Consider the following 25,388-nt stretch of genomic DNA (forward strand, 5'->3'; position numbering starts at 1 on the left):
GTAAGATGTAGTCTCTACCTTCCAAAGACTTAAAGTCTAGTTGGGACATAAAACACAAGCAAATGGAAAGAGCCTTAATAATGTAAGGCATTGCTGCTTGTCATGTACATGGCCCATTTTTAATTTTTTTTGAGACAGGATCTTGCTCTGTCTCCCAGACTGGAGTGCAGCGGTGCGATCACAGCTCACTGCAGCCTCTACCTCCTGCGCTCAAGCAATCTTCCCACTTCAGCCTCCAGAGTAGCTGGGACTACAGGCCTGCACCACCACACCCAGCTAATTTTTTTATTTTTTGTAGACAGACTGGCTAATTTTTGCATGTTTTGTACAGACAGAGGGATTTTGTCATGTTGCCTAAACTGCTCTTGAACTCCTGAGCTCAAGCGATCTTCCCACCTCGGCCTCCCAAAGTGTTGTGATCACAGGCATGAGCCACCATGCCCAGTCTCACAGCCCATATTTTAAAAAATCTTTTGTTTTGACTTTCTCATACAACTTGTTTTTGGTGCTTATGGTAGATAATTGTAGTTGGCTCTATCAACTTTTATTCTACATTCCCTCTGGTGCAAGAGCTAGAGAGCAGAAAACTTTATTTTCTAGACTCCCTTCCAACTAGATTTGCAAAGTGAACTTAAGAGAAGCAAGGTTGGGGAGATCTGAGTGCTTCGAAGTAGTCATAGCAGCCAGACCAGAGGTCCAGGGCCCAGTCACCAGCTTCATGGCTGAAGCAGGTAGTGGGGGCCAAAGTCATACCTGCTCTCTGAGAGCCATGGGCTTCTTATGAAGAGCTGCTACTACTCTATTGCAGAAGTATTATAGGATGAAAGACAGGCTGAAATTGGAACCAAATTTGGACAAGGTCCCATTTCACCTCTGGTTTGCTCTATGGCTTTCTGCAAATCATTTCATCTCTCTGTGCACTGATCTTTACTCTTTCATTAACAAGAGCAACACCAAGGACTCTCCTTGTAGATTGCCCCTAAAGATGAATAAAATACTGGAAAACACGATTACACTTCTTTTTAAAGAGGGATAAAAGTTCTGACAGTATCACATAGGCCACTTCTCCAGAGTGGCATTCATTTACTCCAAGCACTTTGGAACAAGGGATACATTCCTGAATGTGCTGGGGAGGTGGCCATTGAACAGCATCTATCTTCTGTTTCATGTGGTTTCTATTTATTTACAGAGTGCCATGGTTATTCATGATGTTTTACAAACCATAAAAACAAGGTCTCCACCCTATAGAAGTTACAGTGTAATTCAAACAGACATGCTGCATGGGCTGACAGGTCAGGCGTGCCAGGAGATGGTGTTGGTGTTGTATAACATGGGTGTGGAGGGGTTCTTCTTGAGTTATAAATACTTTCCAGTTACAAGGGCCTTTCATCTGGGATCCCCAAGCACTTTAGAATAGCAATAACCTGGATTGCTTTCTAAATGTACTTTCTATAAACTGTTGTGGGGACTGAGTAAATGCTTTTAAATGACTATTAATTGATCTGTGGATCTGTTCATTGTCCATATTAAACAGCATAGATGTAAACACCATGGTTTAGGAGAGGCCCACTTTAGGTTGTGGTCTGGCTGCTTACAGATTACTGCTGCCCCAGAGACCTGGAGGGCTTGTCACAGCCTTGGGAGGGTCAGGTGGACTCCTAGGCATTTTCCTAGGTGGTATGCTCACTCAACCCAGACTCAGAAAGAGCACTTCCTGGGGCCCTGGTTCACTATGTATAGATGAGTTAACATTTCAAAGTCAGGTGAGTTCAGAGAAAGAGTCTCCACTGGAGAAACTTGGAGCCTTCCCTTGGCTAACGATAGTGGTTCTCATTCAAGTCCCAAGGGCTCCATTAAGTTCCTCTTATGCTACTTTTCTCTCTTTCTTGAGCAATGGCACTTTCAAAACAGCAAGATTTATCTTTCTTTGCAGCTGGTATAGAGTTTCCCCTTCTGTCTTATTCAAAGCCCACTTAGCTGGTGATTTTTCCTGACCTATTTGACAAGTTCATTCATATCCAAGAGAAGACTGGCCTGGGTTGCAAGTCTTGAAAGTTCACCCAGAGGTTGATGAGATAAGGATTCTTCCTTCTATCCATCCTTTATAAACTTCTCAGGGTTATCTTTCTAAAAACCCAGATGGAATCATATCCCCCACCTGCTTTAATAAAACCTACCTGGGGGTGCAAAGGACTCATGCCTGTAATACCAAGGTAACAAGGGCAACACCAAGGACTCTCCTTACAGATTGCCCCTAAAGATGAATAAAATTCTAGAAAACACAATTACACTTCCTTTTAAAGAGGGATAAAGGTTCTGACAGTGTCACATAGGCTGCTTCTCCAGAGTGGCATTCATTTACTCCAAGCACTTTGGAACAAGGGATACATTCCTGAATGTGCTGGGGAGGTGGCCATTGAACAGCATCTATCTTCTGTTTCATGTGGTTTCTATTTGGGAAGCTGAGGCAGGAGGATCACTTGAGCCCAGAAGTTCAAGACCATCCTGGGCAATGTAAAAAACAAAACAACAACAACAACAACAAACCTACCTGAAGATTAAAATCCAAAATGCTTCAGCACAGTGTATGCAACCTTCATGGCCTTGGCCAGCTGACCTCTGTCCTTGCATCTCTGTCCACATGGCCTGCAGTTTTGTTTTCTTTTTTGTTTTTATTTTTGTTTTGAGATGGAGTCTCACTCTGTCACCCAGGCTGGAGTGTAGTGGCGCAATTTCGGCTCACTGTAAACCTCCTCCTCCCAGGTTCAAGTGATTATCCTGCCTCAGCCTTCTGAGTAGCTGGGATTACAGGCATGTGCCACCACACCCAGCTAATTTTTGTATTTTTAGTAGAGACGGGGTTTCACTGTATTGGCCAGGCTGGTCTCAAACTCCTGACCTTGTGATCCACCCACCTCAGCCTCCCAAAGTGCTAGGATTACAGGTGTGAGCCACAGCGCCTGGCCTGTTTTTTTGTCTTCTTGTTTTTTGAGATGGAGTTTCACTCTTGTCGTCCAGGCTGGAATGCAATGGCGCAATCTCAGCTCATTGCAACCTCCGCCTCCTGGGTACAAGCAGTTCTCCAGCCTTGTCTCCTGAGTAGCTGGGATTACAGGCATGCATTATCACACCCAGCTAATTTTGTATTTTTAGTAAAGACAGGGTCTCACCGTGTTGGCCAGGCTGGTCTCGAACTCCTGACCTCAGGTGATCCACCCACCTCAGCCTCCCAAAGTGCTGGGATTACAGGAGTGAGCCACCGCTCCTGGCTGACCTGCAGTTTTGATCACAACAGAGAAATCACCCCTTCCCCAGAGATCTCAAACTTTTCTGTCCCTGCCTCCTGCAATATCCTCTTTCATCTTCCCTCCTCACCATTCTCTCACATCTTCCCAGTGAACTGCTGTTTTCCAAAGCCCACCTCTAAACCTCCTCATCTTGGCACCCTTCCACAATGCCTGCCACCATCCATTCCCCACTCTCCCCATGCACATGCCTTCACCTCTTTTCCTAGAGCACCTACTTCACTCTACCTCCATTAACACAGCTGTCATGTCATATTTCAGGTATCAGGACCGCCTGGAGTTCAGGGATCGTGTCTGGAATATAGTAATCTCTCGACAAAGTTTTGTTTAAGGGCCCTTTTTGCACTTCAAAGGGATAGGGAAGGGGAAGGGAGGGAGCAACCGTAGCTTAAGACCTCAGAAACTATTTGGAACCCTGGGTTTCTTGGATTTTATCTCACCTACTGTGAGGCGGTCACTCCATGATAATACTGACCAATCGGTTTTCAGATTATAAAGCGCTGAATTCAGTGTTTTCTTTTTTATGTTTTGCTATACAATTTAAAAACAATTTTTTTTGAGACCAAGTCTCACTCTATTGCCCAGGCTAGAGTGTAGTGGCGCCATCTCGGCTCATTGCAACCTCCACCTCCCAGGTTCAAGCAATTCTTGCGCCTCAGCCTCCCAAGCAGTTGGGATTACAGGTGCACACCCCCATGCCTGGCTAATTTTTGTGTTTTTAGTAGAGACGGGGTTTCACCATGTTGGGCAGGCTGTTCTCAAACTCCTGACCTCAAGTGATCCACCTGCCTTGGCCTCCCAAAGTGCTGGGATTACAGGCATGAGTCACCACAGCCAGCCAGAAAAAAATTTTAATTGTAGTAAAATATATGTAACATAAATTTATTTTCGTTTTAGAGATGAGATCTCACAACGTCACTAAGGCTGATCTCAAACTCGTGGGCCCAAGGGATCTTCTTATCTCAGCCTCCAGAGTAGCCGGGATTACAGGTGTGTGCCACTGCACTGGCTCAAGTGGACCATTTCAACATTTTTCAGTTTACAGTTCATTGACGTTAAGCATATTCATATTGTTGTGAATCCAGCTTTAGAACTTTCTCATCTTCTCATACTGAAACTCTGTACCCACTACACAGTGATGTTCCATTCCCCTCTCCCTGCCAGCCCGTCAATCACCATTCAACCTTCTGTCTCTATGAATCAGACCACTCTAGGGACTTCACATAAGTGAAATCATACAATGTTTGTTCTTTCATGATTGGCTTACTTTGTTTAGGGTAATGTCTTCAAGGTTTATGGATGTTGTAGCATGTGTCTGAATTTCCTTCCTTTTTTTTTTTTTTTTTTTTTTTTTTTGAGATGGAGTCTCAACTCTGTTGCCCAGGCTGGAATGCAGTGGCACGATCTCGGCTCACTGCAACCTCCACTTCCCAGGTTCAAGCGATTCTCCTGCCTCAGCCTCCCAAGTAGTTGGGTCTTGAACTCCTGACCTCAGGTGATCCGCCCGCCTCGGCCTCCCAAAGTGCTGGGATTACAGGCGTGAGCCATGGTGCCCGACTGAATTTCCTTCCTTCTTAAGGTTGAATAATACTACATGCATATGCTACATTTTGTTGATTCATTCATCTGTCAATGGACACTTGAGTTACTTCCACCTTTTGACTCTCATAAACAATTTTGCTCTGCATATGAGTATACAAATATCTCTTTGAGACCCTGCTTTCACTTCCTTTGGGTATACAGACCCAGAAGTGGAATTACTGGTGGCACAGTAATTCTGTTTAATTTTCTTAGAAACCGTCATACCATTTTCTACAGAGGCTGTGCCATTTTGCATTTCCAACAGCAATGCACAAGGTTTTCAATTTCTCCATATTTTCACCAATACTTGTTATTTTCTGTTTTTGTTTTTGTTTTAAATAGTAGCCATCTTAATAGGTGGGAAGTGGTTTCTCATTGTGGTTTTGATTAAATTCTGTTTCGAGACTCTGCATTCACTCATTCGCTGTCTTGATTCCCCATAATAAATCCTATTTTATTTTACAACAGAACCTCTGTTTCTTTCTCAGGAGACTTGAGCTTGGTTGGGGGGGGGTCGGAGGGGGAGGGGAAAGTGGGGGAAAGTGCCACATAAGAAGATCAAAAAGGTAAGTGGGCTTGTAGCCCATTGTGCTTCTTCACACAGGCCAGCAGGGGGCACTCCCACAAGACTGCCAGGGTAGTTTAGCTGACCACTAACAGGCAGTTTGCTTTTCAAGGCTTGAGCAAGTTCCTAGATCCCCAGCTAAGCGGTCTTTTTGTTTCCTGACCCTCTTGCCTCCTGTCTGTGCTCGTCACAATGTCACTGCCAAAGAGACCCAAGCATCCCAGGCTACACGGTGCTTCTCAAAGCGGGTGCTCCTGGCATTCTAGTGGGACAGTTCATCACTATGTGGGAATTTCACGCAATGTAGAACATTTAGCATCTGGGGCCTCTGCTTGCTCAATGCCAGCAGGACCCCCAATCATTGCAACAACCAAAATGTCCCCCACCCACATTTCCAGAGCACCCCCATCTGGGGATAGGTTGCCCAGTTGAAAACCAAGTATGCAAAGGAAGCTAGAGAATCCCAGTGTCTCCCGCTCAGGCAAAGCAGCAACTACCATAATGAGGTCTCGTGTCCAGTCAAGGGGATGATGGAGCTCAGCCAAGGAAAAAGTCACAGGTGGTTTTAGGTGACCTAGATGACACCCTGGCTCTGTTAATGGTTAGTTGACAGTGACAGGCTCACATATCAGGAGAGAGGGAAAGACGCTTTCTAAAAACAAGATGACAACAATAACAGAAAAAGTACCCCAACAAGGCCCCCACTCTGTGCAAATGAGACTTGCAACCTGAGCCTGGTCCCTTCAGTGTCCATTTGATCCCCACCCCCATCCCCGGGACTGCACACTGCACCCGGCACCTCTCTGCCTTGCCTGGGTTAGTTTAAGGGACTTCATTTCCCGGTGCTGCCATAGCAACCAGGAAACAACCTCCGCTCAGACAAGAAGGATGGTGCTGTGGCCGAGCTCTGTAGATGCACACGGCTGGTAACAGAGCCACCGGGACCAAGGGACAACAAGAGCTGAGGAGAAGGGGAGAGACGGGTCGCCCAGAGAGTAGACAATCCAGGGCTTGAGGAGGCTGGCTGTGCGGTTTATTTTTTCTCTCCACAAAGACACACACTGTCTAAACTGTGTGACTGGTTGTTATTAAGAAGCTGCTGCGAGAGGGAAAAATGTATTTAATAAAAGGCCCTGTGTTTGTGGTCTTCTTGGGCTTGCTGTGAGCTCTGGAAATCTTGAGGTGTGACCAGATTTCAGCCTTCAGAACCAAGATGGACTGTCCTTGAGAAGGGGTGGTCAGAGGCAAACATGTTCACGCTCTCCCTCCTGAGTCGGGGCCACGGGAAGCTGGGCCAGGACAAACAGAAGTTAGAAGTCTACTTTGAACCAGAGGTGAGTCTCACAGCTGAAGAAAGGCACATTTTGGAGGTGGGAGAGGAATGCTCTATGTTTCCACTTGGGAGGTAAACCATGTGTGTCTTGGTTTGTGTTGTTAGTGAGGTGGCGGGGTCACTGGAAGATGGTCCTTCCTCCTTTATGAAACTCAAGAAAATAACGCCGTTTTCCTGACACGCCGAGATTGCCACTGGGGCCCTCATCTTTCCCCTTATAGCTGTTTTTGCTTGGACCAAAGGAGATTCCAGATTGTCTGGAATTTGGATGGTTTGGTGCAAGACCAGAATTTCCACCTGGGTTCTAGGCAAGCTGATGGTTGTTTGGTTTTTTGAAGTCATGCTCTGCGGTTGAAGTGCTGTGTGTGTTCATGCCATTTCAATGGCTTCCTTGAACTTTCTGGAATTCAACCCACAGGACTCATATTTAATATAGGCCAAAAAAAAAAAAAACACTCATTTTAGAAGATTTTAAAGAGGTGGCAAAATTCCCTTGTTATACTAGAATTTTATTTCACTGAATCCTGCCAGGAATAAGAAATCTATTGGGGATACTTTGCAAATTTGGGGGTCATACAGAGATTTCCATTGTCTTGGTACTTTGTCATGATATTTGACCTTTGCTGTGTTAAAAGGCGTATAAAGTTTCAAAGGACCTGTATGGCCAATGGCATTTACTTACCTACAAAATATGTAACCGCTTTATAGGCCCCTAAATAGCCAAATTAGGTAATGTTGCGTAGCATCTGGAATGTATAGAAATTCTCCCCACGTACAGCTGAAGTGGTAGTGGCTTGGAATGCTCCTATTTCAACTGCCAGCTAGTCCAGGTCTAATTTCAAAGTTATCTGCTGCCCTTAATAATTCTGACCGCTTACTTGCATACCAGGAAACTTTAACTGGCCTGTAACCTACACGCAAGCTAAGTTAATCCTCCGGCCATACATGACTCTCCTGAAAGTTGTATGGGGTGAAATAGAACCATGCCCTGGGTTCCACTAATTTTGAAATGTGGAGAGAAAAGGCAGTTGCTAAGAAGAGCAATTGTGTTCCATAACACTGTGTGAACAATTCAGAGAAAATCAGTAACACAAAAATGCCGGAGGCTTTGCACAAGCAGTATTTGCTATAGAAAAGTCTTCCACAGTGGCTCCGTCAAAGTGGCTGCTTTTCATTGCAGGATTACTTGAACTGGAGGTCCCCAGAAGACTACGTTCCTGTCAGCAAACCTCAAGACGAGAACAATGCCAACCAGCACTCCTGGAGCCTCTTTCTCCCTAAAACTTTCAGCACTAGAAAGGGTGCCCTGATCCTCTACTCAGAAGGTTTAGCCATTTCGGCACGGACACCCAAAGAGAGGAGAAAAGGCCTCTACCGCCCCAAAGGTCCTTGGAGGAAGCTGGATCTTGAACTGCACACACTTCAAGACCTCCAAGAAGCCATCCTGGCATATGGAAGGCAACAGGTAGGCAGAGCACTCCCTCGGGTTTGGGGAAGGTGCTGGCAACATGTCTAGAAACCCAGGTGCAGCTTTGGTAATAACTTCTTGGACCCGGGGAAGGTATGGAACTCTCAGACCTCTGTTTCTTCATCTCTAAAATGAGATTGACTGTACTCCTAGCCCTATCTGCTGCACACCATTGTCACGAAGTTTAAATGAGATAATGTATGTGAAAGGGTTCTGAAAAGCATAAAGGGCTACATTATCATCATTTTGTGTTTTCCTTTCAGTTAGAGTAACACAAAGTCCTTTTCAGCATTCCGACAGATTCAGGCCAGCAGACGTTTCAGCAGGATCCTTGCAATCCTGTCTCGTAGCCACAAGCATCATCATCCCACCTCTGATGTTCTTGGCTCTGTGGAAATGAGAGGGAGAACATTTTAAATATTTACCTTGAGCCCTTCAGCGTCTGCAGGATAAGTTAATGACTTTTTCCATCCTGAATGTAATATTAAGGGAAAACGCCTGTGCTCATTTTTCTGATTCATACTTCCTAATGTCTTGTGAGATGTGCACCTCGCCCCTGCTTTATATAATTGCATGCATCAGCCCTTTGGCTGAGGCCATAAGATAGTCTGGGAAGATGTGTCACTTTGTAAAATTCTAGGTTAGAAATGGTGGGTGACTCCCTAATTTAAAAGTGTCTACTGACTTTTCATTCCCACAAAATAGTCATCAGCTTCTTCTATCAGGCCTTTCACACACTGGCTTTTCTGCTCAATGTCTAGCCACCTGTTCCTGTACCACTTCAATCATGGATGCCATAAGGACCCACCCATGTGATTAGCTCATCATTCTTCAACACCTGTGCCCTGTCATGACTCTCCATTTTTGCACACACTTCTACAGCTGGCAAGCTCCCACCCATCCTTCAAAACACAACTTAAATACCATCTCCTCACTGAAGCCTTCTCCCACTTGCCTAGGCAGAGACAGACCATGCCTCCCTCCTCTGCGAATATTCCCATACCATCATGCACTGAAATTTATCTCTTTGACTGTCTGTCATTCCTGATGGATTAACATCTCTTCCCATCTGGGGACCATGTCTAAATCATTTCCAGAAAGAGTACCCACAAATGTTTGTGGAATAAATGACTTGGTCATGCATGATATTTTCAGTGTTTCTTAGATCATCTCCTAGAATCATTGTTGGACAATTTATCTACCCCCATGCCAGGCAGAGCTTCCAAAAGAAAAAACTCCTCTGCCCTCTTTTCATCTTTCAAAATAGAGAAACTTGATGACCTTGGCCAAATACCCAATGATCTTTGCCTTAAAAATAATAAATTCTTGAATAAAAGAAAACCAATTATTGAATGCTTACTGTTGCGTTATAGCTAAATATTATTTTATTTAATCCTTACAATGACCCTGTTCAATATAGTTTTTCTTGCCTCCTTTTATAGATGAGGAAACCAAAGCTCAGGGTAGATAAGTGATTTGCCCAAGGCCAGAGAGCTACTAAATGACAAAGCCAGAATTCAAATCCAGGACTGCCTACCTCACTAGGGCCTGCATACTTTGCACTCTGCCCTGTTGTTTGTGGACTTGAAGGGACTCCAGTGGTCATTGAGCCTGGTCGTGACCTGTTTGTCTCAGATTCCCTCTGTTACCTTCCCCTGCTCTGCTCTGCATCGCAGGCAGGTTGACCACAGGCTATATACAATTCCGCAAACATCTGTGTTCACTGGCTTCTGGTTGAATTTGCCAATGGGAGACACTGAAAAGAGACTGGAGAGGGATAAGAAGAGGAAGACCACATTATTTCTCCCTTCCCCCTCTGCCTCAGGTGAAAAGAAGCATCTGCATTACCTCTGTGATACAGCTCTCAACAGACAGGCCCACTGTGACCCCCGACTCCTCCAGATGACCCCACCAGCTCCTCCCTCTGTCCTTCTAGCTTAAGTGTGATGCTGACTTCCTGATGTTACTGATCTCAGTGTTGCCCCCCCGCCCCCATCTGTTTGGCTTCTGAGCTCTCCAATCAACTGTACAACCAATTCCCTAAATTAAATTCCTTCTGTGTTTACTTAGTTTCTATTTTCTTGGTTGGACACTGAGTGATATATAGGCTAACTTACTGCCCAGAGTAAGAATACCTTCCATTGTTTTCAGATGCTTGTCTATAAGGCTAAATACTTCAGGTAACAGATATCTTATTAGTTTATAAAGTAGATGAGTCAGTTTGGGTCAGTTTCATTTTTGGTTATATTTGGTGTCAATGAAACAAAGAAGTTACTATCTTCCTGTGATATCCATCTTCTAAATTTATAGCTCATATCTGTACAAAACAGAATATATAGTCTAACTCCACATGAACAGAGGGAAATGGTGTGAAGAAATTAGAGAAAAGAAAACGTATGGGAGAGTACAGCGCTGGAGTTTAAGATTAAAGGACATAGTAGATTAAAAGAGGAGGGGAAGCAACTCAAAAGGGACTTAGAATTAAAGAAAAAGAACACACCGGGTGCAGTGGCTCATACCTGTAATCCAGCACTTTGGGAAGCAGAGGCAGGAGAACTGCTTGAGCCCAGGAGTTCAAGACCAGCCTGGGCAACATAGTGAGACCCTGTTTCTATCAAAATAAAAATAATAAAAATTATTCTAAAAAAAGAAAAGAAACGCCTCAGAAGCTTTGGAAAATAGAGAGTACCATCTGACTATGAAAACAACAGCCTGGCAAGAAACTTTTAAAATCATAATACCCAGTGCCAGGACAGCTATAGGGAAACAGCAGTCTCACATGTTAGAAGTACAAATTCACATGACATTTCTGGAGGACAATTTGGCAAAGCCTAAAAGGGGCTGATGCCTTTTGATTCAACATTCTACTTTTAGGAGCTGGCCCTAGGACATAATCAGATATAGGTTCAAAGATTTATGCAGAAAAACATGGACTACAGGGTTCTTTACCATGCAAAACACTGAAAACAGTATATGCCCAGCAATGGAACACTGATTAAATGAACTCTGGTAAATCATGTAATGACCTGGGTCAAGCAATGAAGTCATGTGTTAGTCATGAATAACATGAGAAAATCTGCACAATGTTTTTCTTTTGTTTTGTTTTGAGACAGAGTCTCCTCTGTTACCCAGGCTGGAATGCAGTGGCCAGTGGCACCATCACAGCACACTGCAGCCTCAAACTCCCGGGTTCAAGTGATCCTCCCATCTCAGCCTCCCAGGTAGCTGGGACTGCTGCCTCACGTCACCATGCCAGGCCAACTTTTTGTATTTTTGTAGAGATGGGGTTTAGCTCTGTTGCCCAAGTGGTCTCGAACTCCTAGGTTCAAGCAATCTACCGACCTCGGCCTCCCAAAGTGCTGGGATTACAGATGTGAGTCACCATGCCTGACCCGGAATTTAATTTTTAAAAGCAGATTACAAAAATGTATTCATATAATAAAAATACCAATGTTCATTAACCTTTTTTGAGTAGTTATGGTATTTTTGCCACTATTCTAAGTGCTTTCCAAGTATAACTCATTTATGCTTTCTAATAATCCTGGGAGTAAGTACTATTATTATCCACTTTAAAGGTGAGGAAATAGAAGCACAGAGAGTTTGAGTGACTCACTCAAAGTTATACAGCCAAGTAAATCACTGCACCAGAATGTGAGATTAGGCCACATAGAAAACATCACCTCTCTGATATAATTCTGATTTTTAAAAAGTGATTATTGACCAGGTGTGGTGGCTCACACCTGTAATCCCAGCAGTTTGGGAGGCCAAGGCGGGTGGATCATCTGAGGTCAGGAGTTTGAGACCAGCCTGGCTAACATGGGGAAACCCAGTTTCTACTAAAAATACAAAAACTTAGCTGGGCATGGTGGCGCACTCCTGTAATCCCAGCTACTCGGGAGACTGAGGCAGGAGAATTGCTTGAACCCGGGAGGCAGAAGTTGCAGTGAGCCGAGATGGCACCATTGCACTCCAGTTTGGGCAACAAGAGTGAAACTCTGTCTCAAAAAAAAAAATTGATTATATATCCACCAAAGGATATCCACCCAAATTTCAACTGTGGCATAAACCATGGGTGATGGGATTATAAACCACATATTAATGTATACATTTCTTTCTACCAAATATATTTTTTAAACTATGGGATTTTACAAATAAAATAAAAATCTATAGCTTTGAAAGAGGTAGACAGTTGACCCTAGAGATCAAAATGAGAGGTTTCGGGGAGGAAAATGGAATGGCAAAAAGTGCTGCAAATTGAGTCCACCAATAACCACACCATCTGTCCATTAGGGTGAGTATTTCTTTGTCCAAATACAATAGTTCAAGAGTTTAAAACACTACACTCAAAGTCAAAGAGCCAAAGTGAGGATGGAAAATGGGGTAGAGTAATAGTGCTGCTTACGGAAGGATCTGTTCTTGGCTGGACTGTGTATCAAGAAACCTGCATGACTCAGGCCCCACCCAGACCTGTAAGAATGAAGCCTGTTGCAGAAAGGTGAAAGTCAAGGTTTAAAGCATCTCACAGCACCTCCAGCTCTCTGGATCTGACAGCACACATGTGGCAACCCGTCTGGAGTTTATAGCTCAGCATACATCCACCCTTGAACTTTCTTGATGGCCCAACTCCTAATGGGTAAAGATAAATGTTAAGTCAAGAAATCAGAGGTCAGCATTCTTAGACTTCTGGATACACACAGATATGTTGCTTGGTTGGTTTTTCGTTGTTTTTTAACAGAAGGAAATCTTGTTTAGCATTTCTAAAGTTGAAACCATTCTTCTTGAGGCCTTTAATTTATTCAGCTTCCCATTATTGAGACATCAAATAGCTATAAAACCTAAGTAATCATAATTTGGGGTAGGATAAATACCAACAATGAGACATTGATTAAATAATGTATCTAAAATAATGTGTTTTAAAATTCAGTTCACAGGACATGCCACTTCTCTGTTCCATTGAGAGACAAACAGGATTTAGATAACTATAGCAGATTTCAACCAACATTGTACAATTGTCCCTTGGTATCTGCAGGGTTCCAGGATACCCCTTGATTTCAAAATCAAGGACCACGATTACTTCCAGGAATCCCTGAAGATACCAAAATCTGAGGATGCTTAAGTCCCTTATATAAAATGGCATGGTATTTGCATATAACCTACACATACCCTCCCATATACTTTGAATCATCTCTAGATTGCTTATAATACCTAATATAGTGTAAATACTTTGCAGATAGTTGTTATACTGCATTGTTCTTATTAGTATTTTATATATATATATATATTTTTTTTTTTTTTTTTTTTTTGGTGGAGACAGAGTTTTGCTCTGTTGCCCAGGCTAGAGTTCAGTGGCATGATTGTAGTTTACTATAACCTTAAACTCCTAGGCTCAAGCAATCCTCCTGCCTCAGCTAGGACTATAGACATGTGCCACCACACTCAACTAATTTTTAAAAAATTTTTTGTAGAGATGGGGTCTCACTATGTTGCCCAGACTGGTCTCATACTCCTGGGCTCAAGCAATGCTCCCACCTCAGCCTCCCAAAGTATTGGATTACAGATGTGAGTTGCTGCGTCTGGTCTATATTGCTATTATTAATTGTTTTTTTCCACATATTTTTGATCCATGGTTGGTTGAACCTACAAATGCAGAACCCACAGATGCGAGGGCCAGCTATATTGCTACTACCATCTTCATTATAAATTTGGTTAAGTTTAAAAGTATTGTCAGCCTTGTTCCACTGAATAGTCACCACTCATTCTGTACTGCCTAATTTCTCCCCGCATGTTAATACTCAAGGCATTTAACTCTTTCATTGCTATTTTCAGCCAATGTCCCCCCACAAAGGAACCTTTAGGTTACCTTTTTTTGTTTTGTTTTTTTAGACAGAGTCTCGCTCTGTCACCCAGGCTGGAGTACAGAGGTGTGACCTTGGCTCACTGCAACCTCCCCCTCCCAGGTTCAAGCGATTCTCATGCCTCAACCTCCTGAGTTGCAGGGATTACAGGTGTATGCCACCATGCCTGGCTAATTTTTGTATTTTTAGTAGAGACAGGGTTTTAGCTTGTTGCCCAGGCTGGTCTCGAACTCCTGACCTCAGGTGATCCTCCCGGCTGGGCCTCCCAAAGTGCTGGGATTATAGGCCTGAGTCACCATACCCAGCCCAGATAGCCATTTTATCAAGTAGAAAATACTGTAAGAAATATGCCTTTTGAATTATTTTTCCCATTCTAACAATAATATCGGAGTTTTATATAAATTAGAAAAATATAGAAAAGGAGAGAGAATTATAAATTATCTGTTACCCTTTTAGCCAGAGATTAGGAAGGTGAAGTTTCCTTGCAAGTCCCGATCAATAACCTGCTACTTGTTTGACGGTGTCGGTAAAATGTAGGAAGTGCTCTGGTGGCTGTCAACAGTGTTAAGTAGGCACCAAGGCAGCAAAGGGGAGAAAGAGCAATTTGCCTGCACTCCTTTTTCTGAGTGTGCTCCATTGGAGCAGGTCCTGAGTCGTTGTACTTGGAGTCTTTAACAAACCTAGAAGTAGGAAAGATCAGAGAGAAACATGGTCAACTCCAACTATGAGGTCAAAGGTAATGTCAATAACAGCTGAACTTATTGAGTGCTTAGTGTGTGGCAGGCACTTTACCTGTATAACCTCATTCAATCTGCACAAGCCTAAGAGCTAGGTGCTAGCATTACCTCCGTTTTATAGGAAGAAAACCTGGGGCTTGACATTAACTAGTTTGCTCAAAATTACACACCTAAGTGGTGAAGCTAGAATTGGAGCCCAACAACGGACTCCAAAGCCCCATGTTTAACCCCTAGACGGCTTGATTTTGGAAACTCCACATACCCCAGAGAAAAAGAAGCATCTCCCCAGCTTTAACAGTATGTTTAAAAAGTGGACCTGAGTCTTTCAACACATCCATTAAGCTAACCCTTTGTAATTCTAGGAGAGCAAATCAGATTTTTATTAAAATTAATTTGGATGATAAGTAGCATTTCTATAATAAGCTATATATATGATCCAGTACACTCCTGTTTCTCTAGGTTTTATGTACTTCATTCATTTGTTCCCTTGTATAACTAACAGAATATTTATAACAATGGCGGGGGCCAGGCATGGTGGCTCACGCCTGTAATCCCAACACTTTGGGAGGCCAAGGCGGGCAGATCACTTGAGGTCAGAAGTTCAAGAGCAGCCTGACCAACATGGAGAAACCCCGTCTCTACTAAAAACACGAAAAAAATTAGCCAGGCGTGGTGGTGCACACCTATAATCCCTGCTACTCGGGAGGCTAAGGCAAGAGAATCGCTTGAACCCGGGAGGCAGAGGTTGCAGTGAGCCGAGATCACGCCATTGCACTCCAGCCTGGGCAAAAAGAATGAAACGCTGTCTCAAAAAAAAAAAAAAAAAAAAAAAGAAAGGGCTAACACTTATGTAGAACTTAGTATTATATCAGTACCATTCTAAGTGCTTTACACTTATTAACTCACTTAATCCTCACAACAGGTTAATAAGGTAGATGCCTTTTTTATTGTAGCGAAATATATATAACATGAAATTTACCATTTTAACCATGTTTAGGTGTACAGTTTGGTGGCAGTAAGTATGTTCACATTGTTGTACAATCATTACCATCATCCATTTCCAGGAGTTTTGCCATTTGGCTAAACTGAACTCCATATCCATCAAATAGTAAATCCCCATTTCCCTCTGCCACCAGCTCCTGCAACCATATTTCTGTTGTCTCTGTGAATTTGACTATTCTAAGAACTTCATATAAGTGAAAGCATACAGTTGTATCCTCTGTGGCTAGCTTGTTTCACTTAGCATAATGTCTTCACTCATTAGAAGAATGAATTCATGTTGTAGCATATATCCAAATTTCCTTCTTTTGTAAAGCTGAGTAATATTCCTTTGTATGTATACACCACATCTTGTTTTCCATTCTTCCATCAACAGACACTTAAGTTGCTTCCACATTTTGGCTGTTGTGAACAATGCCCTATAAACATGGATGTACAAATATCTGCTCATGTCCTTGTTTTCAGTTATTTTATGTATATACCCAAAAGTGGAATTGTTTGGATTGTACGGTAATTCTATTTTTAATTCTTTGAGGAACTACCATAGGATTTCCTATAGCAGTTAGTTACACCATTCTACATTCCCACCAGCAGTGCACAAGAGTTCCAGATTCTCCATATCCTCATCAATACTTGTTACTTTCTGTTTTCTTTCAATTTTTTTTTTTTTTGGTGATGGAATTTCACTCTTGTTGCCCAGGCTGGAGTGCAATGGCACGATCTCAGCTCACCGCAACCTCCGCCTCCCAGGTTCAAGCGATTCTCCTGCCTCAGCCTCCCTAGTAGCTGGGATTACAGGCATGCACCACCATACCAGCTAATTTTGTATTTTTAGTAGAGACAGGGTTTCTCCATGTTGGTCTGGCTGGCCTCAAACTCCTGACCTCAGGTGATCTGCCCGCCTCAGCCTCCCAAAGTGCTGGGATTACAGGCATAAGCCACTGCGCCCGGCCTTAAACATTTTATTTGATAATAACCAGATCGTTTTGTAATTCATAAGCATGATGATTGGGTGTTCACATGCATATGTGAATGTGCCACCCTCTGAACCTTGTTACAATGTCAACACATCACCTGTCTGACCTGAAAAAAAATTTTCTTTATTTTATAATAGCCATTCTAGTGAGTGTGAAGTGGAATCTCATTGTGGTTTTGATTTGCATTTACCTAGTGATAAATGACATTGAGCATCTTTTTATGTTCGTATTGGCCATTTGTATATCTTTTCTGAAGAAATATCTATTCAAGTCCTTTGCCTATTTTCTTAAGTGGGTTGTTTGTTTTTTTTTTCATTGAATTGTAGGAGTTCTTAGATATTCTGAATACTTGGTTCGTGCCTGTAATCCCAACACTGTGGGAGGCTGAGGCAGGAGGATCACTTGAGCCCAAAAGATCGAGGCTACAGTGAGACATGATCACACCACTGCTCTCCACTGGTCTCCAAACTGAGACCATGTCTCTGTCTCTCTCTCTCAAAGAGAGATATTCTGGATATTAATCTCTTACCAGATACAAATTTACAAATATTTTCTCCCACTCCATGGGTTGCCTGCTTTTTCACTCTGTTGATAGTGTCCTTTGATGCACAAAAGTAGGGAGACTGAGGCAGGAGAATTGCTTGAACCCGGGAGGCGGAGGTTGCAGTGAGCCAAGATCGTGCCACTGCACTCCAGCCTGGGTGACAGAGTGAGACTCTGTCTTAAAAAAAAAAAAAAAAAAGTTTTAAATTTTTATGAAGTCCTACTTATCTATTTTTTTCTTTTTTGCCTGTTCTTTTGATATCATATTCAAAAACTCATTGCCAAACTCAGTATCATGAAGCTTTTCCCCTATGGTTGTAAACTCTAGGGGAAAACTTTTCTAAGAGTTTTTGCTCCATTTTGAATTAACTTTTGTAAAGGGTGTACGGTAAGAGTCCAATTTCTTTTTTTTTTGCATGTAAAGTATGTACTTTTGTCATCCTTACTTGACAGATAAAGAAACTGAGGCACAGGTGAATCAAATAATTTCCCTAAGGTCACACAGCTAGTGAGTCATCAAGACAGGATTCAAATCCAGGCAGATGGAGCTCTTGTAGGACCTGGAGCCTAATTTTTGCTGCTAGCAATCCTAGTTGTACCTTCACATTTGTGACATATGGCTGGTCAAATCTTTGATGCTGAATGGTTTGGTCAGGGATCAAGCCTTCTTACAGCACTGCATTAATGAGAAAATTCAGACCACTTAACGACTCTCTTCTTTATGGCCTGGTATCCAGGAACACATGCTCACCACAGATAGACAGGAGAGAGAGTTATCATTTGCACAGAATCCCAGAAATTAAACCTGCAGAGAAAGGGCTGGCTGAGAGCAGCAGTGTTTGCACAAGGCTAATCAAAGTCAGGCTGGGGATGGAGGATGCTTTCCGGGCACCGCTGCAAGTGGCCCCTCTCCCCTCCCGCCCTGCCCCCGCCTCTACTCCAGTGGCACTCACCTGGCAGCCCCAAGGCTGGCTCCAGTCACACATGCACAGGTGCAGCAACAATGGGCAGTCACCCTGTTCTAAAGCTTGGCCTTTGCTAGAGAACACTGACTCCAGCAAGCCTGACTGAGAGCGAGCAGATGCCAGCTGTGCCCCTCCTGAGAGAAGGACTTCTGGCTGGAGCAGGCAGCTCAGAGCACAGGTGGTCAGCAGTAAAATGCAGACATTATTGGGTTTTTCCATTCAACCGAGCCAACATCTGAGTAGTCAGGAACTGCCCTGGGCCTAAAACAGTGCCTGACACATAGCAGATGCTCAGCAAATTGTTTAATGACATATTGGTTACAAGGATGTGGCCGGGGAAGGTGGGGGGGGGGGTGGGGGGGGGCGGGGGGGGGCCGTAACCTCTACCCACCAGGAGTGCACAATCTGGTGAAAGAGGCAGATTTGTGCCCCAGTGACATTTTGATACAAGGCAGTCCATGAGAGGAGCGAGATGATGACTTCCTAATAAAGAAGGCAGAGAGTGTGACTGCTTCTTACTGGGGACAATCTAGAGCGGCTTCTTGGAGAAGGTAGAATTTGAGCTGAGTCTTGTAAAGATAAGCAGGGTGAGACCTTCCAGGCTTAGGTGAGCAGAGGCCTCTAGGGGAGAAGGTGCAGGGCAGGGGAAGTCAGGGTCACTCCCAGGCTGCCTGATGGAAATATACCTGGGGATGTGGGTGGGGCCAAATTGTGGAGGGCTGTGCCTGCCAGTTCTGGGATTTGGGGGCTTCTCTCTTCACCATTCTGCTGATTCCTGCACACAAAGCCTGGGCCAACCGCTGCAATATGATGGCAACTGGCTGCCTGGGCCTGGGCCTTCATTGCCTTCCTAGGGACTCTGGCGCCCTGTCACCCTATATCTGCTGGGCAGGAGCACAAACCCTACCATCTCCTTCCATCCTCTGAAAACCCTCAGCGGCCAGCACTACAGCAGGTGGACAGGACAGCCAGTGCGGGGGAAGGAACAGGTACACGGGATTGCCCTTCGTGCCTCTGCATTCATAGACCTGATATACATCAGGAGAGGCAACTGGCCAGAGCAAGTCCCTCGTTAAAGGCAGCGCTTACGGTGGAATGTGGATAACAGGCCACCCTGTGCACACTAATTACTCATTGCAGAAGAAACCCGAAGCTGGAGTTGATTGGCAAAGCCCAGGCAGGCCTGAACAGTCTGAAACCATCCGTAGCCAGCCTCCTGCTGTCATGTTTATTTCCCTGTTCCAGAAACTCCCTTCCTGGCTCCCTTCTGTCTCCTTTTATATTTTAGAGTGACTTTTGAGTGGGTGGTTAGGTCTAGAATAACTTAAGGGAAGAACTAAAGAAATACGCATGAGAAGAGGGTGGGTGCCATAAAATTAACTAATTTTTAACATGTTTTCTATTTAGAAATATAATCTAACTATATTACTGAAAACTTGATTTTATTTTAAAAAAAAAAGAAAGAAAGAAAAGAAAGAACTATTTGTAGTCTTAAGCCCAACACCCTAATACTGCCATTATTAGCTTTTTCATCTATTTTCTTCCAGTCTTTCCATCATGACTATATACAGGATATACTTGTGTGAGGCTGTATTTATACTATGCACGCTTTCTTATATTTTGCTGTTTTCCACTGAAAATATCCTTCAACAGGTTGGAAGTGAGTAAGTAGATTTCACCCTGACTGGTCTCTTCGGTCACCCTAAGCAGGCCTTGGGCATCCCTCAGTGCTTCAGTTTATCCAATGAGATGGGACATTATTAACCAACTTCACGGGCATAATTTGAGAAGTTATTAAAAGAGACCAAGAAACTAGAAAAAAAACGTAAAGAGAATGTGGTAGACAGGATGTTCTGCCAAAGATATCTCTGTCCTAATCCCTGGGACCTGTGAGGTTACAGGGCAAAGGGAAATCAAGGTTGCAGATGGAATTAAGGTTGTCCTCAAGAGATGGCCTTGAAATGGGGAGATTATCTTGGATGATCCAGGTGGGCCCAAGGTAAGCACAAGAGTCCTTAAAAGCAGAAGAAGGAATCAGAAGGAATGATCAGAGAGAGGGCAGCCTGAGGAGGATTCGGCTCAATGTTGCTGCCTTTGAAGATGGAGGAAAGGGTGACAAGCCAAGCAATGAAGCTGGGGGTGACCTTTAGAAGCTGGAAAAGGCAGGGAAACAGATTCTTCCCTAGAGCCTCTAGAAGGAACTCAGACCTGTCAGCACCTTGATTTTAGCCCAGTGAGACCCATTTCAAACTTCTAACCTTCAGAACAATACGAGAATAACACATGTGTGTTGTTTAAACCACTAAATGTATCGTAATTTGTTAACAACAGCAATAGAAAATGAATACACCAAGATCAGCTTCCAAACCCTAAGCAAAAATATATGTAAATACTCTAAATTCCTGGTCTAGGATTCCCTAACTCTTCTTGGCAACTCCCTGCACCATGGTGCAAGCTTCTCAGTAAAGCTTCAGAACCAAGGTGGTGCTTCAGAAATGCCCACTAATGGCTGGGCGCTGTGGCTCACTTCTGTAATCCCAGCACTTTGGGAGGCAGATCATGATGTCAGGAGTTTGAGACTAGCCATGGCCAACATGGTGAAACCCCATCTCCACTAAAAATACAAAAATTAGCCGGGTGTAGTATTGGGTGTCTGTAATCCCAGCGACTCAGGAGGCTGAGGCAAGAGAATCACTTGAAACCGGAAGGCAGAGGTTGCAGTGAGCCAAGATCATGCCACTGCACTCCAGCCTGGACAAAAGACCGAAACTCTTTCTCAAAAAAAAAAGAAAAAGAAAAAAGAAATAAAAGAAAAGAAAAGAAAAAGAAATGCCCACTAACGAGAAACTACAAGGGTTCTTGTCCAGACTCAAATAGCACATCATGCCATCCGCACAGGGGCCACCACAGCATCTCGGAAGAGACTGGTCCTTACTGCATTCAGAGGAAAGTCAGTCAAAGCAAAGATTCACAGAAAAGAAATGAAGTTCCAATTCACCCAGAAAAGGCCTCTGGTCTAATGGCTCCGTATTTCAGGGCCCGATACAGTGTTTGGCATATAAAAAGTACCCAACAAATATTTATCGTATGACTGAATGAAAAAATTGAGTGAGTAAAAGTGTCATTTAGCTTCCACCATCCTCTCTATAATTATTTCTTTCATGTCCTCTGGGAAAAGCCTCAAGACCACATGATACTGAATTTCTAGGCTGTTTTTGCACTTGAAGTACCTGCCACATAAACTTTCCAGACATTAAGGAGCAGGTGATGCTCTATGTTTGAATTCTAAGCATTCATTTAATTCATAAGTCCCTAAGGAGTAAAGCCAATTGAATAGTAAGCCACGCTTTCTTTTATCTTGAACCTTGAACCCATGCACTCTAGCCCTAAATCTAGAGCACTTTCCCAGGCTTTCTCACAAGCTGTCTCCTCCCCACTCTGCCGCTTGTACATTTTGGACTCACTTGATGTGATTTTATTAGTTATCAATCCATCTTAATCATCCCCTTTTCTCCAGTGCTTGTTTCCCATCCCTTCAATCTGTAGCAGCTTTAAATCTGTTGCTCCCATATCGTATCCATGTATCAGAAATACTTTCGGCTGCAAGCAACACATTTGATATGTTGATATCAATCATTGATAACTATGATTATCAATGGTTGAAGTTGGGGAATCAGCAAACACTGTTCACTGGCCAAATCCTGCCCATTACTTGTTTGTGTAAATAGAGTTTTATTGGAACACAGCCATGACCATTTGTTTACATATTGTCTATGGATGCTTTTGCACTACAAGGACAGGTTGAGCGGTGGCAACAGAGATCATATGGCCTGCAAAGCCTAAAATATTTACTCTCTGGCCCTTTAAAAATACCTTCCAGGTTGCGCATGATGACTCACGCCTGTAATCCCAGCACCTTGGGAAGCTGATACAGGTGGATAACTTAAAGTCAGGAGTTCAAGACCAGCCTGGCCAACATGGTGAAACCCTGTCTCTACAAAAATATAAAAATTAGCCAGGCATTGTGGTGCACACCTGTAATCCCAGCTACTCTGGAGGCTGAGGCAGGAGAATCATTTGAACCCAGGAGGCAGAGGTTGCAGTGAACCAAATTAGCACCACTGTACTTCAGCCTAGTTGAAAAAGCAAGATAGTCTCAAAAAAAAAAAAAAAAAAAAGTCTGCCAACCCCTGATTTAGGCAATAAAGAGATTTAATTATCTCAAGTAACACAAAGTGAAAGGGCAGGAGTTTCATGCTTGCCCAGCTGCTCGCCAATGCCATTAAGGACGCAAGCGCTATCTTTTCCTTCCACCATCCTTTGAATGTTGGTTTTTCTAATTAGGCTTGTTAGCACATGTTCACAAGATGGTCCCGTACTTTCAGAGGTCACATCTGGGTTCAAAGCAGAAGAAAGGGGCCAGCAAGCCATCCTTGCACAGCTGTTCCTTCTCTAAAGAAACAAAGACCTTCCAGAGGCTCCCAATAGTTTCCCCTTAGTTTCATTGACCAGAGCTAGGTCCCTTGGCCACTCTGAGATGCAACGGAGTCTGGGAAAGCAAGGCCCTCCATGTCTGCACTTCCCTGGATTCAACCAACAGGGATTCAGAATATTCAGGAAAAAAAAAAATCCAAACAAACAAACAAAAAGAAAGTATAACTATTTATACCGCATTTACATTGTATTCAGTATTATAAGTTGCTAGAAACAATGTAAAGAATAAGGAGGATGCATACAGGCTATACTGTACAAATATTACTACCACCATTTTATAATATGTAAGGGACTTGAGCATACACAGATTTTAATATCCACAGAGGTCCTGGAACTAATTCCCCACAGATAACAAGGGATGACTATTTGGGAAAGGGGATCTGCTGACAAAAAATCGGGGCTTTTTTAGCAAAAAGAAGCGAGGGGGAATAAGTGTTGAGCAGTTAGCATAATCTCCCACCACCTGGACAAGGGAAAGGAGAAAAGACCTAATATTTGTTCACCACCTACTATGTGCTAAGCATTAAATATTTTACATACCTCAGCTCATCTAATCCTTACACTGAGGATACTGAGTAAAATTACTCAGAGAAGTAATTAACATGCCCAAGGATGGGGCAAGATCTCAAGATCAATCCCATCTTAAGGCAAAGTCTCTGCTCAGTCTCCACTGTGTTCTCCTCAGCTCCCTTTAGGAGTACTGAGAGATTGGAAAGCACTTTCACAAGTGCAGGGCGGACAGGGAGTGAGAGGATGCACCCTGTCACCTTACTATAAGCTGGCTCAGTGGGACACCGTTCACTTACATTATTTCATTTACACCAAAAAGGAGGTATTATGCCAGCATTATGGGTGAAATTATATAACAATTACACGATTGAGAAATGGTGGGGCTGGGATTGGAATTATTTGTTCATTTATTCATTTCCCCCACAATATTGAGCCCCTAGTATGTGCCAGGCACTGCGAAACCTGACTCTCGGGTTGATTCCAGAACCCATGCACTCTTCATTCCCTCTACCACTATTTAGCTCCATTTTAGAGAGAAGTCCAGAAGGTTCCAGAGCTCACCCGAGATCATAAAGTTCCCCTGAGGCAGAGCAGGCCTTGAGCCCAGGCACTCTGGCCGTAAATCCAAGGCTCTTTCCCAAGCTTTCTCACAGGCTGTCTCCTTCCCACTCTTCGGCTTGTGCTTTTTGGACCCACTTGATGTTTCCCTGTGTCCATTGTTCAGCCTCTGCAGGCCCATAAGACTGAAATGAAAGACTGTTCTGAAGGTTAGAAAGAGATTTGGTGCCTAGAGGATGAGTTTCAGGATGCCAGAGCTATTGAGCCACTGAATTAACCAACCCTGGTATTCTCTAGCCTTTGGTCTTTTTGTTACATGAGACAACAAACTTTCTTTCTCATTGTTCAAGTCTGTTGAGTCAGGATTTATTGCATACTAACACGTATGAAAACGCTGGTCTCCCTAGAAGATAGTTCTTACAGTCTGCGACACTCACTGAGGCACCTACTTCAAAACATCTTTATTTATTGTTTTGACATTAAGCTGGTTCATGGTGCTAACTCTTGGTCCTTTGATGAGATGGTCAGTTGTTGAAGAACAAGAGGCTTTGCACTGATGTGGATTCTGAAACCCTAGATTCAAGCCCAACTCCACTTCTAACTGGCTCCACACAGTTGCCCTCTATCCTTCCAGGTATATCGTTGCCTTGGGAGAGTTCCTTAGCCAAAGGGGACTAAGTGGGCTTCATCTCTCATGCCAGTTCTTACTGGCACACTGTGTGGATCACTTTTGTGGAGCATCCAAGAATATATGCTGTCTGTTTCCATTCATATGAAGTTCAAGAATAGAATAAAACAGTCCACGGTGTTAGAAATCAGAATAGCAATTACCTAGTGGGCAGGAGGATATTGACTAAAAAGTGGCATGAGGGACTTCCTGGGTGGATGAAAATGTTCTGGATTTTGTTTTCTGTGGTGGTTACAAAGGTATATACAGTTGTCAATATTTATCAAATGAACATCCAAGCTCTGTATAATCTATGCTATATAAATTATGCCTCAGTTTCAAAAATGTTTTTAAGGAGAAAATGGATTCTGAGATCACCTTCAGTTCAGCAGTCAAGAATTCTGTGATTGATTAGGAATGTCTGCCATGGACACTGGGGAGGGTGAGAGATGTCAACACAAATATCACACATTTGCTATTCTTGTGCCTAAGCAATCATCCTCTGAGAGCTTCTACATCAGTTAAGTGGTTATAGTAACTCAGTCCACCTTATAGGATTACAGATGAAGTGAAAGTTCTCTGTGTAATGTAAATTCCTAGTCAATTGTAAGAAGTTATTATCCATATTTATTCCCCATGATGTCTTGCACGGTGGCACTGACTTTGGCAGGTAGGTTCCCAGAAAATTCTCCCCAGCTTAAATGAAATGCATCAGAGCCAGATATTTTCAAAATGCCAGGCTCCCCGTGAACACGGACATGATTTGTCTGTCCCAGTATTCATATTACAAACACTGAATGCCAATGCAGATTTGTGAGCTGGCTTTCCCAT

General features: G+C 43.3%; 1 protein-coding gene, 1 long non-coding RNA gene and 1 other non-coding gene across 6 annotated transcripts in view; 2 read left to right on the forward strand and 1 right to left on the reverse strand.

The window, feature by feature from the left end:
• The first annotated feature begins 6,307 nt into the window (after nt 1-6,307).
• Nucleotides 6,308-25,388, forward strand: part of KIAA2012 (KIAA2012 ortholog) — a 140,207-nt gene continuing 121,126 nt past the window's right edge. Inside the window, exons 1-2 of one of the 3 annotated variants that reach the window (XM_031651451.1) lie at nt 6,308-6,785; nt 7,965-8,249. In XM_031651451.1, coding sequence (XP_031507311.1) covers nt 6,702-6,785; nt 7,965-8,249 — 369 coding nt within the window. In that variant the 5' untranslated portion in view covers nt 6,308-6,701. The remainder of the gene's footprint in view (nt 6,786-7,964; nt 8,250-25,388) is intronic. The other 2 variants (XM_021923887.2, XM_017946794.3) reach the window with 2 other exon arrangements.
• Nucleotides 8,281-25,388, reverse strand: part of LOC103876448 — a 60,229-nt gene continuing 43,121 nt past the window's right edge. Inside the window, exons 3-6 of one of the 2 annotated variants that reach the window (XR_004176622.1) lie at nt 14,556-14,787; nt 12,781-12,878; nt 9,790-10,008; nt 8,281-8,640 (exon numbers count right to left, since the gene is read on the reverse strand). This is a non-coding gene — a long non-coding RNA (uncharacterized LOC103876448). Of the gene's footprint in view, nt 8,641-9,789; nt 10,020-12,780; nt 12,879-14,555; nt 14,788-25,388 lie in introns of both variants that reach the window. The other variant, XR_002516235.2, reaches the window with a different exon arrangement.
• Nucleotides 16,824-16,927, forward strand: LOC116269328. Its single transcript, XR_004176804.1, has one exon. It is a non-coding gene; the product is annotated as a small nucleolar RNA U13 (small nucleolar RNA).

The sequence above is a fragment of the Papio anubis genome, chromosome 10 (genome assembly GCF_008728515.1).
Source record: "Papio anubis isolate 15944 chromosome 10, Panubis1.0, whole genome shotgun sequence".
Taxonomy (NCBI): domain Eukaryota; kingdom Metazoa; phylum Chordata; class Mammalia; order Primates; family Cercopithecidae; genus Papio; species Papio anubis.